This window comes from Photinus pyralis, unplaced genomic scaffold, assembly GCF_008802855.1.
Source record: "Photinus pyralis isolate 1611_PpyrPB1 unplaced genomic scaffold, Ppyr1.3 Ppyr1.4_LG3b, whole genome shotgun sequence".
NCBI lineage: Eukaryota > Metazoa > Arthropoda > Insecta > Coleoptera > Lampyridae > Photinus > Photinus pyralis.
Window position 1 is genome coordinate 23,492,013 of NW_022170510.1, and position 18,873 is coordinate 23,510,885.

The 18,873-nt window shown below is 34.9% G+C and overlaps 2 protein-coding genes across 6 annotated transcripts in view; one reads left to right on the forward strand and one right to left on the reverse strand.

The window, feature by feature from the left end:
- The window catches only part of LOC116166746 (disks large 1 tumor suppressor protein), a 287,044-nt gene that overhangs the window by 239,716 nt on the left and 28,455 nt on the right, over positions 1 to 18,873 (reverse strand). For 2 of the 5 annotated variants that reach the window (XM_031481839.1, XM_031481838.1), the window contains exons 1-2: positions 13,625 to 14,051; positions 8,398 to 8,562 (exon numbers count right to left, since the gene is read on the reverse strand). In XM_031481839.1, the coding sequence (XP_031337699.1) occupies positions 8,398 to 8,562; positions 13,625 to 13,798 (339 nt within the window). In that variant the 5' untranslated portion in view covers positions 13,799 to 14,051. Of the gene's footprint in view, positions 1 to 8,397; positions 8,563 to 13,624; positions 14,052 to 18,873 lie in introns of those variants that run through there. The other 3 variants (XM_031481840.1, XM_031481841.1, XM_031481842.1) reach the window with 3 other exon arrangements.
- LOC116166752 lies at positions 3,644 to 4,439 on the forward strand. The gene is made up of 2 exons (XM_031481854.1): positions 3,644 to 3,905; positions 3,962 to 4,439. The coding sequence occupies exons 1-2, from the start codon at positions 3,894 to 3,896 to the stop codon at positions 4,352 to 4,354; spliced, it is 405 nt and encodes a 134-aa protein (XP_031337714.1). The 5' UTR covers positions 3,644 to 3,893; the 3' UTR covers positions 4,355 to 4,439.

An 18,873-nucleotide genomic window follows, 5' to 3' on the forward strand; every position in this document is an offset into this window, starting at 1 on the left:
AACACTCTTCTTCTTTTGATAGCAAGCTACGACAACTAACCACTTATTTAAATTACATATTAATATAAGTAGTAATTTAGGGAAGGTGGACTAAATGGCATATTAAGTCGGCAATTATTTGCGATAACAAGAAACAAGTCTGCCATTCGAAAATAGAAGATCTTTAAAGGTTACGAGAATCCTTCATAATATGTTAATGAGTTGGACAATGTATAAAAAGTAAGACTTTTCGAATGGTTCATCACAATTGTCTTGTAATCAGACAAGGAAGGTCCCTGACATGGCACTGAAGGTAAGTACTTTTGTTAAGGTACAATTTTGTTTATAATATCACATTTATAGGTATTAGTATTCGCTGCTGTCGTGGCATTTGCGGCCGCCGCTATTGCTCCAATCGTACCAATAGAATCGCCGGAATTAAACCAACCTGCCCATTATTCGTTTAATTACGCCGTTCAAGACGAGACAACTGGAGATTTCAAGAGTCAAAGGGAAAGTCGCGATGGGGACGCAGTTCACGGCAGATACACTGTACAGGAACCAAACGGTATGGAACGTATCGTGGAATATACCGCCGATGGTGTCAGTGGTTTTAACGCTGTCGTAAGCTACGTACCGTCTGGAGCTGCACATGTTGCACCGTTACCTGTAGCTAAAGTAGCAGTACCAGTTGCCGCAGCAGATGTACCAGCCAAAGTTGCAGCACAACCAGTGGTGAAAGCGAAAGTGACAAATCCAGTTCACCAATTGGCTTCACCTTACGGATTCGCACCATTCGACTATTCAGGATACCCAGGTTACTCAGGATACCACGGACACCCTGGTTACCCCCGATATAACGGTTACAGCGGATATCACCACGGTTCACCTTTTTACTCCGGGTATCATCCAGGATTTTATTAATGTGTATCTTAAATTACGAGCTCTGTCAATAGATTATCATAACATAATTGTCAAATATTGCCGTGTTTCGTTTTACTTCTCCCTAAGAATTGCATTATAAGTGTAAGTGTAATTGGGGTTCTCGTACTGGTAAATTCTGTTTAAATAGAACTCTAATAATATTAAATTTTACAAATTATTGCACAAAACTCCAGGAAAAAGAAACAAGTATTTAATTGTGCACAACTCTTGTACAGATAAAGCGCATTTTTTAAATCGAAATAGCTTTTGTTTTGACATCACCTGAAACCAATTGGTTGTCGTATGTAAAAGCTATGCACGTTTTACTTTCAAAAACAGCATCTCAGGAAATAATTCGTGGGGGAGGGGGGCCTTTTAGACAGCGAAATTTGATGGCCGTCTGGCACACCTTCAAGGTATAGGCTACCTACTGAAAAACATTCCAGGACTCTAGGACCATTCCCCTAGACAAAACGCAAACAATAACACTTTTTTTTTAATTCTTAAAAAATGCGCTAAAAATCAAGAACTCACGTTTACTTATCGGCGTCATCAGAAGAGTAGAGCAAAATTTTAAGGTTTCCAGTCAACTTGGTGACCATATTGCTACAAATTACGGGCTAATATCCGGTATGTTTGCAATTGAACTTTTTGACATAGTCTAAATTAAATACATACTTCGAATATTTGTGGTGCCATTTATCATTTTTATCTTTGAATAGTCCTCCTTTAGTTGTAGTACCGCCCCCGTAGTTTAACCTGTCAGTTTTCTTTTCTGAGCCCGATGCTTCGTGGTGTTAATAAGTTAATAATTAATTATCGAAATTATACTTAATCGGTACAATGCACAAAAAAGATTTTTTGAAGACTCAAAAATTAAATTTTGCCAAAAAGTTTAATTAATAGACTCAATACTGAATTTTTAAATTTTTTGAATAAAAAAATATAATTTATGAACGACTAAAGAATAATTCGTTACTAAATTGATTTTTAAATTAATAATCCTACTTGAGTAAAATGCAAAAATAAGTAATTTAATTAGTATTGTTTGCTGAATCATAATTTTGTGTTGAACTATAGCTAAAAAGAAGTTATTAATTGTAAATAATTGTAAATGATTTACACAAACGCATGTCCGCATTCACAAAAAAAATCACTACCCCAGCGAATTCCTTTTTAGTTATTTAACCAAAATGATAACAAACCTTTATTTGAAAGCTTGCAACTAAGAGAGTTGCCTTCGCACATATACAATTAAAATTTCCGTGAGCGCAATTCGTAGCTATTTTTATAAATGTGATTTTAATTTGCTTTTATAGGAAGCATCTCCCGTTGCAATTTTCGAAAGATTGGGTGACAAACCGAAAATTCAACGATAAATAAGGAAAGTGAGTAGTATATACTATGCAATCCAGTTTTTTTGGGATGTATTTTCAACAGAAAAATTTAGAATAAGAACTCTTATGTCCTGGGTCGTATTTTGGACTCGATTAAACACAACATAGTACATTTTAAATTTATTAGACAAAATCAATCAAATACCGATGAAATAAAAATTGGCACTCAGAACCAGAATACAGATACCACGCAACCAGCGATCGATTCAAACAATTAAAGAAATCTTAATTACCTTAAAGTGCTAATAATCGAAAATATCAGGGTAACTGTGATTTTCACCGGACAGAACACCCAAACACACTCAAAAACTGACTGATGTTGCTTCTGGAACTGGATGGTAGAGGGGACCAAAATGGAACATTTGCGGAATCTGCAAAAATGTACCCAAAGTTCCTACCGCATGAAGGCATGAACCCTAAGAACTTTGGTAGCTTCTAATTATTTATGAACATAAAAACAAAGAAACCAAAAACCTAAATTCAAAAAATTAAAAAAAAATTAACTGGAATACTTTTGAAACAAAGTTTGATGTCTATTCAGACGCTCAGAACACACGTCATAGGAAAACTAGTTTATTCTAATATTCAGTGAACTGCTAGAGACGCATTTTTATTCCACTTTCTGCCGAGGTAACCCCAATATTCTTGGGCGACTTACACGACAAAATCGAATCAATTCTTTTTGCAAAGTCGATTAAAACAAACCGTTCCAATTGTTTTCAAAAACATCAAGAGTGTATACCCATCAAATTTAATGAAACAACTGCCGGTCCCATCCTTCTCTTGGGGTTCTTGAAAGAAGACTAAAAAAAACCAGCGCAAATTTTGAGACAATATGGTAGGAATACTAGAGAAACTGCTTGTACTGGTCCCCTACTTTTTTCGGCTTGCATACCTATCGTACTTTTTTACCAATTAGAACTTTGTTTAATGAGGAAGAGTATACGGTGGCACAAATAAAGTAAGATAATCTATATAGGTACATTAATTTATAATGAAAAGTAAAATTAGAATACACTTCGTGATATGAATACAATGCACTATACCCTTTCAATTGTTATTTACAATTATAACCTTCCATTTTGATCTTCAGAGCTTTTCACTAGAACCATTGAATATGAGGAGTTGGATTCAATGCTAGAACGTTCACCGGTTTCGAATTATGAGCGAAAAACACTGGCTTACAGTGTAACCCAACAATAAATTTTCATTCGTGGCAGCGATATTCTTTTGTCCTCGGTTCATCCTTTTCAGATCATGGTGCAAGTTGGATAAATATTTAATTTTATATCGAATTAGGTTTAAATCCAACAACTATCAGTATAAATGAGACGTTGTAATATCTTATGAACAGTGTGGATTATCAAGAACGCTTGTGTAATTCGACGACAACAAAGCGAACCAGATAGTACTAACGATAATATGAGTAGTAATGTCAATACATTTTGTAGTGATTTAAATTGACATCCAAAGTGCATCAAATATCAAGCATCTTAAATTTCGCAGGAGTGGCTAACAATCCGAATGAGTGATGGTAATATATAAGGCAAATAAAAACATAAAAGAAATAGTAGTGGAAAAGAATCATTAACAATGGCAACTAATGTACGTATATCAATTCAAATAGGTACGCCTTTAATTAGAGAATATAATTTTTCTAGATCGTTTTACTATGGACCGCCATCATTGCGCTTTCTGATGCCGCGATGCTTCCAACGTTACAAACCCATTTTGGACGAAACAACTTACAAAATTCTAATTACCAAAATGACTACGCCGTTCAAGATCGACCAAACGGAGATCAAAAGGTGCAGGGTGTGGTCCGATCAGAGGATGCTGTAAGATCATCAGTTCAATCTTATAATAGCCCAGTACCTTCCGAAAATTACGGCACGAACGCCCCAGTGGAGAACGCCTTCGTAGGACGCAATGAGCAAACAGTCGCTTCCGTTGCTCCCATTGAGTTCGTTAACTACAAACATCCGGAGTACGTTGACTACTCATCTTATTTATATCCTTTATATCCAGCAACGTATTACACTGACTACTATTGATTTTAGTAATTATTGTTGTCGATTGTTTAAGCGCAACTTCATGTTTTGTAATTGCTTATATAGGTAGTAAACACATGGAACATTTTAAAAGGATTGATTTTGCATTAAAAATATATTCAGCAAATTCTTATTTTCTGCACCCAACAAAGTGTGCTCCAAGACCGATGGTAGGTAGATCCAATGGTGCTCAAACCTAGGCTAAACAGCAAAAATCTATGTGTATACATAAACACCTTAAAGATGTTTCATTTCAAATTTTTTATCAGATAAAATCAGCAAGAAAATGATCTTTGAATTTGGCAAAATGTTGCATTGAAATTGTGCAATAAAAAATTCCTTTAAGCCCAATTTGATTCTACATCCTAACCAAATTCAATAGGCTCTCAAATTTATACATTACTAGTGATATTAAAATGTCAAATTGATTGAATCCTTTAAGATCCATCAATTTAAGGCTTTTACGTTCAATTTTCTACAAATTCGTTTTTTACATTGCATTGTATGTATTCAATATTTACTTTAAGACCTTGGACAAAAACAAATAGAACTAATCCTGGACTATGATTTTGTTGTTTATGAAATGAGTTGATTTTCTTAACTTCTCGGTACAGTTGGCTTGTTAAATCATATGTTTTCTTTTAGGAAAAATGCACTTGGAAACCCATCGATATTGAATCCTTCTAGTAATAGGTAAATACTTCAGTGAGATTGTTTCTTGATTACAATGGGCTCGATTTCTGCGGTTTTTTGATACTGGTAAGCCGAAATTTAACTTCTAATAACCTGATTTGTATACACTACTCAGTTTTCTGAACTTCGTTACTGTTTAGTATTAAAAAATCGTCAGTATGCAATTGCACAAAAAATACGATATAATGACGTGTCCAACAATGGGATCTATTGATCTAAGTTTAGTGTTGAAATGTTGACAGTTTTTCAGTTATAATTGGATTACACTTATACGATTAATGTAAACCGGTCGCGATTTTGGTAATCCGAAGCAAAGTTTTCCTTTAACGCGTATGATGACCGTTCGGCCAGCACATTTGTTTTCGTATTCAAAGGAAGTCTTCGTTTATTTAGGTTTGCAGCTCTACACTTAAAAATTTTAAATTACTTTAAATTACTACGGTTTTTTACATAATATAGTAATACTTTGTGTATATTAACACGCAACTTTTCCGGTTAATAACTGACATAAAATTTTACATAAAACCTTTATGTTTCCCGAATTGCCCTCATTATTTATATCGCTCAGAAACAAGACAATTAATTCCAATTTTTTACCCAGAAAATATAAATTCCCTTGCCATTAAAACTTATGATCTCCCCTCGATTGCATCATCTGTTAATTTTTTCAACTCTGAATGATCCCCTCTTTAATTACTGAGTGAAGATCCCACTCAATTAAAGTGAGCCACAGATAGTTTCACTTTCAATGGCCAAATGGATCCAAAATATGTGACTGGATCACAACACTTATCCGCAATCCGCAAGTGGAAACAATCAATCAAATTAACGTTAGGGGGACCAATCTTTTCACCTGCTTCAGATGGTAAATAAAGTTACTGTACAAAAAGAACTGAACAAACACTTTCGTGTATTCTGATTGGGTGAGAATTAATATTATCCTGTGATGTATACCTAGATCCAAAAACATTTCGTTCTGTCTTTCAGTACGACGGTCAAAGAAATGAAGTAGATAGGCACAATCGGGACAAGTGAACGTAAATGGCATGTACGATAAAAGCCCTTTGTGTACCATTAACAAACTGGAAAATTTCCAAAGCAAGGGCTGCAAGCCGATTTTTTAACCCGGGTAATAGTATGAGGTCAGGACGTTGATGTAACATCATTATGAAATATTTTACTTAAATTAAGATAACCATTACTCTGCAGTTCGGAATCTCGGGGCACAAAAAAACTCAAAAGTTATAACGCGCAAGCAACAAAATGCAAGGCACTACAAAAAATACCATGTGCTGACCGGCCAGCTAGCTCTGTTGATCAAATAGCAAACAGCGGAGAGAGAAAGACTAATGTACAGGGTTGTGGGTAACAGAATTAACTCAATTGGTAATTGCACTTATAACTCCTCGATCCAGCCTAGGTCGTCAGTACTTACTTTTGGTCGCTTCAATTAAAATCTCTATGGGCGCCACCTAATTCCAAGTGAAAAGTTTCGCTTGCCACTACCGGAACTAGGAAAGGTAGCGTTAGCTTTAAAGTAGGCAACTGATAACCCACAAAAAAAAATGTTTATTGGGTGCAATTGCACCTGCATACGTAACACCAACACAAAAGTTATGTTCCCCAAATGGGAATCAAAAATCAATAAAGTATAATAAACACGTTATGTAAAAAAACTAAACAACCCCAAGTATAAGTGTTGAAATAATTATCCCAAATTCCAAGGTTTACATAAAATTCCCCCAATGAAATATTACATAAATTTAGTAGCTGAAACTAGTTCACACCAAAAATCCTGAAAGTAGGTATAGAACACCCACTACCGTTGCACAGTGATTGAGTTTAATGGGTTAAATTGACAATGGATTGAATACCTTGATTGGTAGCTTGTAGGGTATCGAAGTTTAAATCATAGTATAGAGCTCTGTACTTCACAGGTGATTTACTTCACATGAGTAAATGCAGTTAATTAACGCAAATTATTCCCTTTCAAGTTCAAGCGTACTAATTAAGAGTAATATGGGTGGCTCTAGTGTTCGGCCAGTTAACATTTACCACATAAATATGGGTTAAACGAAATGCAAATACACAAAGGCAATAAGTAGTTTAAACAATAATAAGATATCACCACTACGATAGGTAGGTCTCTGGTTCCTAAAGATTCCTGGTGTACGTGTAAACGGCTAACGGTTTTCTATGTACCGCAACAGGTGTCAAAAGGGTTGGTGTCCGCAGTATCTGTTTGGCTGCGCCTTAGAGATAGTAACGTTTCAATGGCAGATTTTACAGTACACGGAACTCCTGCATGTTGTCGTTTAACGTAGATGTGTTTCGCTTAGAAAGTAAGTAGAAGCTACGGAATCGTTGGACTTTGACTCCTTACAAGGACTCTCTTAAAGCAGAGAGTACACAAAAAAAAAGAACTTCGTTAAAGTAAGGTAGCCTTCTTATACCATAAATACGATGGATTCCCCGATTAAGGTGGCTTAAAATTCCTCCAGTACAAAAAAAATTCCTTACGGAAGTTTGTCCCCAAGCATTAAAACGAAACGGCTTGGTGCAAACATTAATTTGGGTTGACTTGGTTAAAAGATGCTTTCGCAAGGGTGTTCGATCCAAAATCAACCACTGGAAGATATAACAAGCACCCCCAACTCGGGATCACAAATCGACCGTCTCTCTAAAGCAGGTGGCGAGAAAAGAAGACGCTAACTTTCTTGTTTCCGGTCACGATGCAACCGACGACGAATAATTCCAACCAACCACGAGAGCCGATGGATATGTCAATACCATAAATGGTAATATCTAATGCTTATCGATAAAGGAAACGAATTTAAAAACCAATGACAGCAAGGTATCGAATTACAGTAAACTGACGTCATTGATCGGTAGATCGAGAAACTAAAACGGGCAGGCAACACAAAAATATAAAAGTAACTAGAGAATTAACATATTGGTTGCATTCAACGATGCGCGAACATGTAATACAGGGTAATGGAAATAGAAATATGACTACAAAGGTTAATACTATTTTAAACTGTTACAAAGTATTTTATATATTTCTTAGTTCAATCCTCAAAAGCGTATACGTCATACATATGTATAGGTACGTACTCGAAAGCGCGCTTTAAAATTGAATGCGAAAACTGAAGTCAAGTTTGGAAGCTCTGGAAACTAATAACAGCTTAGCTTTTGGATTCAGTTATTACATATTGCTGTTTGAAACTAAAGCAAACAACGTTAATTTGATTAAATTCTCTCGTGGTTTGCAATTGGAGATACAATTTACTAGGCAATTTAGTAGAGTGCGTTTAACATTTGCAATCCCTCGGAAAAGGAATTATAACACGTACCTTTGAGGCGTCCCTGTTGTTTGGTTCTCGGTCCAGTGAAACTTTCCTCTGAAGTCCCCTGTCTAGCGAGCTTTGTCTAGTGATACCATCAATTAGCATGGTTTCTCTGATTTTGGGTGGAGAAGGAGGTGGGGGCATGTCTTCTTCGGTTGCATAACGAGCTTTCTGTAACAAAACTATAGTTAGACCCAAGAGATGCTTTAAAATTAGATCTAATAAAGGCGGAAGTATGAAGCCTAGTAAATAAATACCTTTGGAATACCAAATATTTATTCCCACTTTGATAACGTTTATAAAAAGACGTATTAACAAATAAATGCTGTCTCTGCTTCCTATAGAAGCATTAGTAAAGCTCAAAAGGTGTTTATGCTAGCGGAAATAAATTAATTATAGGACCGCATTTATGTAAACCACTTGCTCAGTAGTGTTTACTTAATTTTACAGTGGGATGTTAAACTATCGGCGCAAAAAGGTTTGGTTTTGAAACATTACTAAGAAATCCAAAAAAATCAAAACATGGTGGTCATATCATATGTAATGATTACCGTTGGAAAGTATTTGTCTCAGTACTCTTAAGTGTTAGTTAATGACAAAGAAATTTCTTTTATTAATGCAATTAAAGTGGACGAATTTCTGGTTTCTTTTCCATTAATCGTCTTAAAACAAATTTTTATAATTATTCTCTGCAATGAAACGTTTTGATGAGAAGTCATTAACAGACTGCTAGGTAACCGTAATAGCAAACAATATTGAGAATTACATGCAAATCTAAATTATTTGAATTTCCCGAATATTAGAATTCGATGGAGTTCGGTGAATTGAAGCTAGTGAATGCCCACTTTGCGCCCAGGATCCATTTACACTCTAAAATTCTTGACAAAGTGAACGCATTGTTGGCTGAATTCGGGTGACAATTCCTTCCTTCGGCTTGTTGACAAAACGGATATTATGTACCTATATCATCTCTCAACATTTCGAAAACGGCATCCACTTCATTAAGAGTAACAAGAGGATCTTCTTTCACTTGTCCTGGTTGTTGGAGGTAAAAGTTACTGACGTTTGATTAAATAATATGCAATTTTTCGACCAAAAAATCCCAGTCCCTTTTCTACTGTTGAATCTGATGACAATCAATACCTGTACGTTTGTTTTACAGAATTTACAGATTTTATAGTTATTTATCAACAGCACATTAATCAATGAAAATGAAGACAGAACTTTCCCTGATGCCCTTTCCTTGGCTTAATTCATATTTGAATTTTATTATGTGATGTATAATAAGATCGGACCGATCAGCATTTAGTGATTTATTCATGATAGAATGGATGAAATTGATATGCCTTACATTAATTACCTAATCTTTACGTAACAAATCGATGGGAAGAGTGGTACACGGAAAAACAATTCCATCAGTAACCCATTCGTACTGGAGAAAAACCCCACAGGGCAATATTTAAAACAATAATCAAAATTAATCTCCACTAGTTTCGTTTATTCAACGGATTAAATGACAGCGAATGTATAAATCCCAGTCATTTAAATTAGGAAAATAGAATGTTCTGGCAGAATTAATATAGACATAATTAATTATCTCCAGCCGTCAAGGCTATTACAAACACAGTTTATCCAATAATTATAAAAACACACAATCCGGAATAGCTCTGGACGAAATTTAATTTTGTGTATATATCATTGCGTCTAGTCATAAATATAATCAAGTTCGGATTAAAGTAATAATCACCTCTATTTATCTTCATCGTTTGTTTATAAGTAATTAAAATAATGTTTACATAATGGAGTGTTCTTCAATCATTAACACCTTCGTGAACTTAAACTGGTCCGTAGATTTTCAAAATTGTTATTTACATAGAAGTCCGGAAAATGACACATTACTGGCGAGGCGAAGAAATATTGCAGTGCGAGGTCCCTGTGGGGCCAAGTACTTTAATTTCCGAGTCAAGCCCTTTAAGTAATGTCATTTTACTGATGAGTTTGGTATTAAATTTTACCCAAAATCGTATTTAATTATAAAATTTTAATTTCTATATAGAACTTTTGATTAATGTCAATCTGTCATGGAATAACACAAGGAGTATTTGCCATTAGGAAGTACGTTGATATAGACTACTGGGTATCGGCCCCAATTGAAATATAATTCCTTTTTTACAGGTCAAATTATCCTGAATGTTTATCCACTTCCTCAGGACATGAATATTGAATTATATGTTGATTTTTTGATAGGATGACATTGAATTAAAATTATTGAAAATTACAAAGTTTTTTAAAAAGCATGGTAAAATTTGTTAAAGTGGCCTCGCATCGCGAAGGTTGACAAGCAACGTATTTATGTTATTACAGTAGAAAATACGAGTAGTTTTTACGAAAGTAGTAATTTTATTAGAATGCCGCGTGTTTAATTTGTGGTAAACGTAGTAGTACAAAAAGTGTAATTGACTGAGAGCTACAAAACAAAGTCACATATACTGGGGAGTAAAAATGTATGACCATCTACTACCTGCCGCGCATAGGGTCTGGTGTTACAAAATTTACATTGGTAGTGGGGAAACTTCTGTTACAAAATTCTTTATACACAGTCGACTAGTTTTAACTTTAACCATTAATTAGTTTTTTTTTACTTTGTCAAATAGAGTTTCCGTTTTGTTTGTTTTATACACTTAAATGTTTTGATTTATAATTTGAATTTTTATTATAATTAGCCAGTAAGTACTGACAGTTACGCATTTTTTTATTAAAAATAAATAATCTACATATCGATGAATATGAGATTGATAAATTTCAGCTTACTCAGTAATAGATGGAGGAATACCTCGATAATACCAACCCAATGCTGAAAACCGGAAGACTGCGGTATTTCGTTGTCTAGATTTATAAAAGGAGACAATTAAAGGAAATTTGTAAATTATCAAGAATTGCAGCTATTCGACTAAACGATGCAGTACCAAACTAAAGCTGAAACCCGAAGGCCTTTTCTGAGTTCTTGATCGATTTATACAAAGCTTTAAATGCGCTCGAACGACCAACAGTTTGTGAAACAATACGCTCCTTTTTGAGAATAAAAAGCAGCGCTAAAAACGTGCTCGTCTATTTATTTTATAAATATGAAGTGACCCATTTTTGCGACGCCTATGGTTATCAGCTGTCTACATTCGGAGGCTACTGCGCATGTGCGGTATTCTACTTACGGTGCTATTTTGCATCACTGGCTTTGTTAGATTTGTTGGTACAGATGCTCCATATTGAAAGTCAATTGGAGGTTATATCTAAGAACTGAACTAATTCTCTGGAGAATCGATAATATTCACAAAATTCCAAATAGGCCTCTTCCAAACATCCATTAGAAAACATTCAATCTTTACTTTTATCTTAGCGACGAGTAATTAAACTGAAAAGATCTTCCTTGTGTCTTTCTTCAATAAATATTATATATACTCAAAACTTATCATGAGTCCTTTGGAAAGAGAAGGCTATCTTTTAAAGATTGATAATGATTCTATAAGACCATAAAATACTTTAAAAAACTTTAGAAGGGTGGAACACTCCTAAAGATTGATAAATGCGCATGTCTTTAGAATCATATGGTAGGTTCTCAGAAAAGCGCCTAAGTGAGTGTTTTAAAGGTTCTAGATTGGTTTTTGGTTTCACTTTCCTATCCAGGATTAACAGAATATTTGCTTAATATACAGGTTACCTGCTGCGTTAGAGTTTTCATTACTTCGACGGGGTAAACCTAGGGGGCGATGCCATGTGCGGTGCGCCGTTATGGACGACTTTCCTTGCTTTAAAAACGGTTTTTTTGCAGGATCCGCTACAAATAAATATTGTTGTGTAAACAACATCGTGTGAACGGTATTTCGTTCTAAAGCCGGTGTTACACTATTAAAGATTTGATACATTTTTTTAAATAAAATATTTTATCATATGTAATCGTCTGTTATTCCTTCCTATAAAATATATTTTATAAAACTAATATTTTGTAAAAGAAATAATATTACACTGTCAAATATTTTATAAAATATGTTTTATAAAAGATCTTTGTTAAATATCTTTTATAGTCTAATACCGGCCTAATCACCAAAAATAATGACGGTAGACCTTGTATGTGAGAATATTTCAATTTTATTAACGATCCTCGAGATCGTTTATAATGTTGTAATACTGTCTGTCTGTCCGTGTGCTTGATAACTTTGTTTAGAAACATCCGATCGCTTTGAAAATTGGTGCACATGTTTTCAAGGATATATGAAAGGTCGTTATTGTTTTTCAGTTACGTAGACTAACAGGCCAGAAAATTACAGGCCAAAAACTGCCCGAACCTCCAAAATTCTTGTAATTATTGTTACAAATGGATGCCCGGTTTTCTGTGTCAGTAAATATTTACCTGCCTGCAAAAAAAAATATTGTGCATGGGCAGTCCAACTTTTGTATTTGCGCAATCCTCGAGTAAAAGGAAAACTCATACCGAATCAAAAATTTTGTTTTGGGCATGCGCAATCCAATTTTTTTATTTGTTACTTGAGGATCGTTCGGTATTCAGTGCAAATCTGGGGGCTATTTACGAATAAACACAGATATATTTCGTGTCATTTGAATTTGTCTCAGTGATATTTTCCTTTCAGAATTGATTCTAATTGCGTATTATTTTCTTGTTTGAATTTTGTGGCTATTGTAATTCATTCACATGTGGTCAAGTTTGCATACTTTAAATAAAGGTTTTATCTGGTTGTTTTGCGACAAGGAGTCTCGAAATTTAATTAGCGCACGGCCACATAAGTCTTTCTTTCTATCTTTCAAAATAAAGGGCGTTGCCATAAGAAACGGTTCAATTTGGACAACCCTGTACATAATTATATCAGCCTTACAAACTCATATAACGACGTGTAAGCAAGCGATTCTATTACCAGACGCTTCGGAAAAGCCTTTTGATTAAATCAGACACGTAATCCGCGCTGAACAAACGTCTAGACATGTAATATGTATATCTGAACAAGCGCTTTTCTTTCAAGCACTACAAATATTGCTGTAAAACAGATTAGATCCCTGTTATGTTTTCTGATACAAGCCGCGTGTTTTGATGAAATAGCTGTCAAACTACATGAATATTTGGAAGAAATGGTTACATACGCGTAACAACAAATTAAAAATTTCCTTTTGCAGGATACATCGGGACAAGAAGATATATTTTCTGTTCCACACATAAACTAATTACCTCAAGTTTCTCCGCCCAGCAGCAAGAAGACTTAGATTGATCTGTAGGGGAAGCGACGACGTCAGCTGGTGGTCGTTTATGGCGACGACGCCTGCGGACTTTGTTAGGAACTCCGTACATATAATTTGAAAACCGACGCCGAGAATGGCGTACAATCGACACCCAGTCTATCATTGTCAAAATATTTTAAGTAAGAAGGTTTTATGGTTATTAAAGTCACCCCCGTTCGCAGTAGCCGTATTGTATTATTAATTCTGTCACGAACAGATTATGGCGCAAAATAAATTGCCCAGAAAAGTATCAATAATTCACTTAATAAACCAAAATTTAGTTAGACTACATTTTCTACGTCCAAAAACCAAGAAATATTTTAAAAGTGTTACTAACAATAAGTACATTATTTTTGTAAATAAACGTCAGAACGGCGAACGCTTTTATTCTGGGACGTTGTACCAACGACGCCTACAACTAACTACTGAATGCGGAGACAAGCGTTCGTGTCGTCGCGGTGCTTTCAGGTGAGTTGCTGCTGGTTCAATTCTAATTTTGTAACGTAGGTGCAAGGGCACAGGATAAGTAACTTACTGGAAACTTCCGTGCTCCACTTTACACGAACAATAAGGCAAATAAAAGGGGCCAAGGCATAATAGAGGAAATAGAATTTTCTTGTATATTTTCAATTTATTAACAAAATAATAGTTCGTAGGTTAATAATAATTCTATGGAACTTCTTCGATCGTTGAAATGTGAAATTTTAAGTGCCTATATGAGACAGTCTCTTAGATAATAATCATACGATAATTAAGGAAGATTGATTGAGAACTGAAACTTTGCGAAACCATCCATTAGCATCTGAAGATTGGGGTAATTAACTTTCTGTACCACAGCAGAGAAAAATGCTTCTTCCATGCAGGAATGCGATTTTATAAAATCCAAAAAGTATTCGGGAAATCTTCAAGTGGTGAAGTTAGCGATGTTGGAACATGTGAAACGACTGAAAATGGCACTAAAGTTACACATTATGGGAACATGGAGGTAATCAGATGAAAGAAATCGAGTTTAGATGGGAACTATGAATTACGTTAAAATTAAAATTGCGTGGTAGATATTATGCTGTCTTATATTTAGAAATTTTTTGTAAGCAGATGTGAAAGTTAGGTCCAATCTGATTACGACCGTCTGATGTAATCTTAAATTTAGCTATTGTAACGTAGAAATCTTTTTTAAAGCTATTCAATGTTTATGATACGCTTTAGAAATTACCCGAAATAAAACCTGCAAGATCTCAGAAAGCAAGGCATTATTTGACGTTTATGTCGTCGCTTAGATTGAGACATAACAGACCTACCCGTAAATAGTAACCATCTAAGACACACTTGTACCATGTGTACAGTATTTACACTATTCGTATACGAGAGACATTAAAGAAGAAATCTACCTTGGCATGAAACAAAAAGACGGATACAAAGAAATTTCACAGATTCCTACATATTATTGGCTTATTTTTTCTTAATGAGGTAAAAATCACACATGGGAACGATTATACGTCCTCCAGATCATACCAGCATACGGAACCCAGCAGTATCCACTTGTCTCTACACAAAGGTAATGAATAAAAATGCAACATTTAATTTTTGTTACGTTTGATCGTTGTTTTTATGTACGTACTATTATTTTTTTCTATGTCCCCCCCCCCCCCGCCCCCTCCTCCTAATGAGCCAATGTTTGCATTCCGGTTCGAGAAAATTTCCATTCCCAGCACTGTGTACAATCAACACTTGACTCGACACCACCGTCTTCTTTTCTGCTTGACGAAACTGGTAACTTCATACTCATACACAAAACATAATATTTCTGCCTTGTGTGCCAAAAAGTCGTCAACAGCAGCTTTCAAGCAATCATCCGAGTCAAAATGGCGGCCCTCAAGGTGTTAGTTTAACGATAGAAGCAGATAAAAGTTGGAAATCCGGACTATAGGCAGAACGGTCGAGCCATCAAAATGGGTTATCGAAACCCAAGGTAAAGGATGTTCTGGAGAAACATTTAGAGAACACCGTTTCGGAGGACGCTTCCCGGGTCCTGCCAACATACAGGACAAAGCGATCTTTTTACCCAACTCCATTGTGGAGTCATTTGAACAGTCATGTCCTCTGTAGACTCCACCTCATCGCAACGAAATACTAAGGTGCACAGTAGTGAGAGGATGCTCTCAAGCTGTCACCACTTCTCTAAAACTCAACTATAAGCAGCCTCCTCTCTCGCCTCAATGACATTATACGCTGTGGTACGCGGACGATATGTTCATACTATAATAACCGACAAATTTGAAGCTAAAAACTGATGCAATCAGCTCTTAGAATAGCCGAAGAATGGTGTAGGGAATACCCCTGGTATACCCGGCAAAAACGAAGCTAGTTCTTTTCACAAGAAAAAGGAAACATCTCCGTGTCAGTGAAACTTCTAGGAATCGCACTTGACAAAAAACTGAATTGGAGCAAACATATCCAGCTCAAAGCCGAAGAAGTAAATAGGACTTTCTGGCAAAGTCACCGCGCAATTGGCAGACTTTGGGGACCATCTGCGAAGGCTGTCTTGTAGCTGTACACTGCCGTGATGAGACCTATGCTCTGTTATGGAGCAATTGTCTGGTGGCTTATAGTTATGATAAAGGTTGATTACTATAGATGATTTGTGTTTGTTTAATTACGCGAACCAGGTACCAAATTATTGCTTTTATTTAATTTGATAACACATGGAATTTGATAAAATTTGCAGATGTTTCCTTGTGTAAAATTTCTTCATCTTTTAGGGATCATTTGTTAAGCACAATTTTTCTTTAAAATATGCAAGTGGTTTAAAAGTTAATGGGTTTGGATAAGACAACAAATGATAATATTTTGTTTACATTGATGTATTTAAATTCGCAACAAAACGCGGTTTTGCAAAAATGTGGAGGTGGTTAACGATAACGCGTTGGTTATAAAAGAAAGCGTTACGCAAAAAAAGATGATCAGACGTTCTCACTATTAACGGCATGGGTATTCGTGACCTTTTTGCGCCATCAGAGTTATTGAGATTATTCAAGTTAGTTCGAGGTTTTGAAGTTGAAATAACGTTATTTTATTCGTGCAAAATATTGTCGTAACCCACAACTAAAAAGGTTGCGTCCATATAGTCAACCGTAATACAACCGCATACCGTGAGGATCATACAAGTGTTTCAGAAGTAAGTACTTTTTTTTATTTTCGCCTGCAGTTTTTGATGAATATTAATTTGCTTTGGGTAGATTTGATTTGGGTAATGTTAGGAAAAGTTAAAAAGTGTTTTTAATGTGCAAAAGTACATAAAATTTCAACAAACTGCATTTAAAAGGAACTTTAGCTGCGACACGTTATTAAGTAAGAGATATCAAATTCAACCATACATAAATGAAAAACTGGAAAAACTGAAGCTCAAAAGAGAAATGATAAAAGAGCTTTGGCATTCAACATATCCCAACTCTATGAATAGATACGAGAAATGAACTTTTTTCTATTTCATTGTTCACGATAAACCGCAGATGCAATATCTTTGAAGATCTAAATCTACATGCACGTGACAGATAAAGGCTACTTCATTTTAAACAACCCTTTCAACTTTCTCGATATTTATTGTATGTACATTGTTGAAATAGTCGAAGCTGGACTGCAGTATGTTTTTTGTGTTTTACATACCGAAATGTTATCTAATGCTTTAAATAGATTCAACTCAACAATACGACTCTCCAGTTTTTAGTTCTATTTCAACGGGTTCGCTATAAATTTGTGTGTTAAAATGGCTCTGGCAATTTTCCAAGTGCATTATACTATTTGTTCTTGCCACATTGATTTTCTGTTATACGAAAGCAAAAATAGCACAAACAATGAAAAATTGCAATTAAGTTTTAAACTGTTTAAGTGAATCAACCCCAATGCAGCAGAAGTAAATAGGACATCGTCCTCTACTAATTTAAGTAATGGGATTGATGTATAGTGCTATAATAATCCAATTGAAAGTGAAATAATAATCGTGTTAACGCCATTCGTTTATATACCTAAGCCGTTTTTACGACATCCTTCCGATTGGCAAAAGTAGAATTGACAGGATCGTTATATTTTGTGTGTCTCAGTAGGGTCCTCGCTTCCGGCACTAAAAGTTATATTTGTACGTTACGTTGTGTTATTTTGCAATATTGTCCGCCATGAAAAACAATTGATGGTGATACGGATTTATCGAGATACTAGAATAATGCGTTTTAGATTTTATAAAACTACAAAAAAGGTCTTCTAGTTGGCCATTCACGAATATAGAAGAGATATATATTGTCCTAAAAAAAGATCCACAGGATAGCTTTTGTCATTCTAACTGTATGGAATGATATCAGATTTCGAACGCGTTCGAGTCAATCGATTACCAGATTAGGTGGCCCATATTTACATAATACGAATCTAATGCACCGATGGTGCAGTGTAATAAAAAAAAAGGCCACAATAGCTGCAAATTTACCATCCAAAAAGCTCTTTCAAAGCGCTTAAATAAGGGCAGACACTAAAATTGGAAATACAGCCAGTAGGTGTAATTTTAGAACGATTTTCAATAATGTAATAATGGTTGTCATACCCTTTTACAAATTAGGGTTGTTTAAAGTTAGCCAACAAGAAGAAACCTCCTCAGTATTCTGAAAATGAGTTATTAATTAACAATAAACGGTTCACTTAAATATTGAGTATGCTGCCTAGAAATATAATATGCTACAACGGCTAATTTAATTATTGGTCAAATTAAATTTAAACCTTTTTGAAACTAAATTTGATGAATGAGTTTCTCTGTAGATACAATAAAGCAATAATTATAATTAATTATTCATATTAAATATTTAAAGAGCTTTTATGATTACATCAGGATCATTAATTAAATACCGTCACGTTTATTTTAAATACGTAAACGAATTAATTTATATTTATTTACGCAGCTCACAAAAATTAATTCTTTTAATTGATTAACAACGCATATTAATAATTTCTACTCCATTTTATGGAGATAGTATCAACAATTTGTTTTACCCGAAATCGTCATGAAACCTTCATTTTCCTCCCTCCTTTATGTCAGATAATTTTAGTTTCGATGACATTAAACCCTGTGATGTTTCGCTAACGTTAAACTTATCGTGCAGGTTATGTGCATTTATTTTATTTTTTTATTTTTGTATATTGGTATTACTAACAGACGAT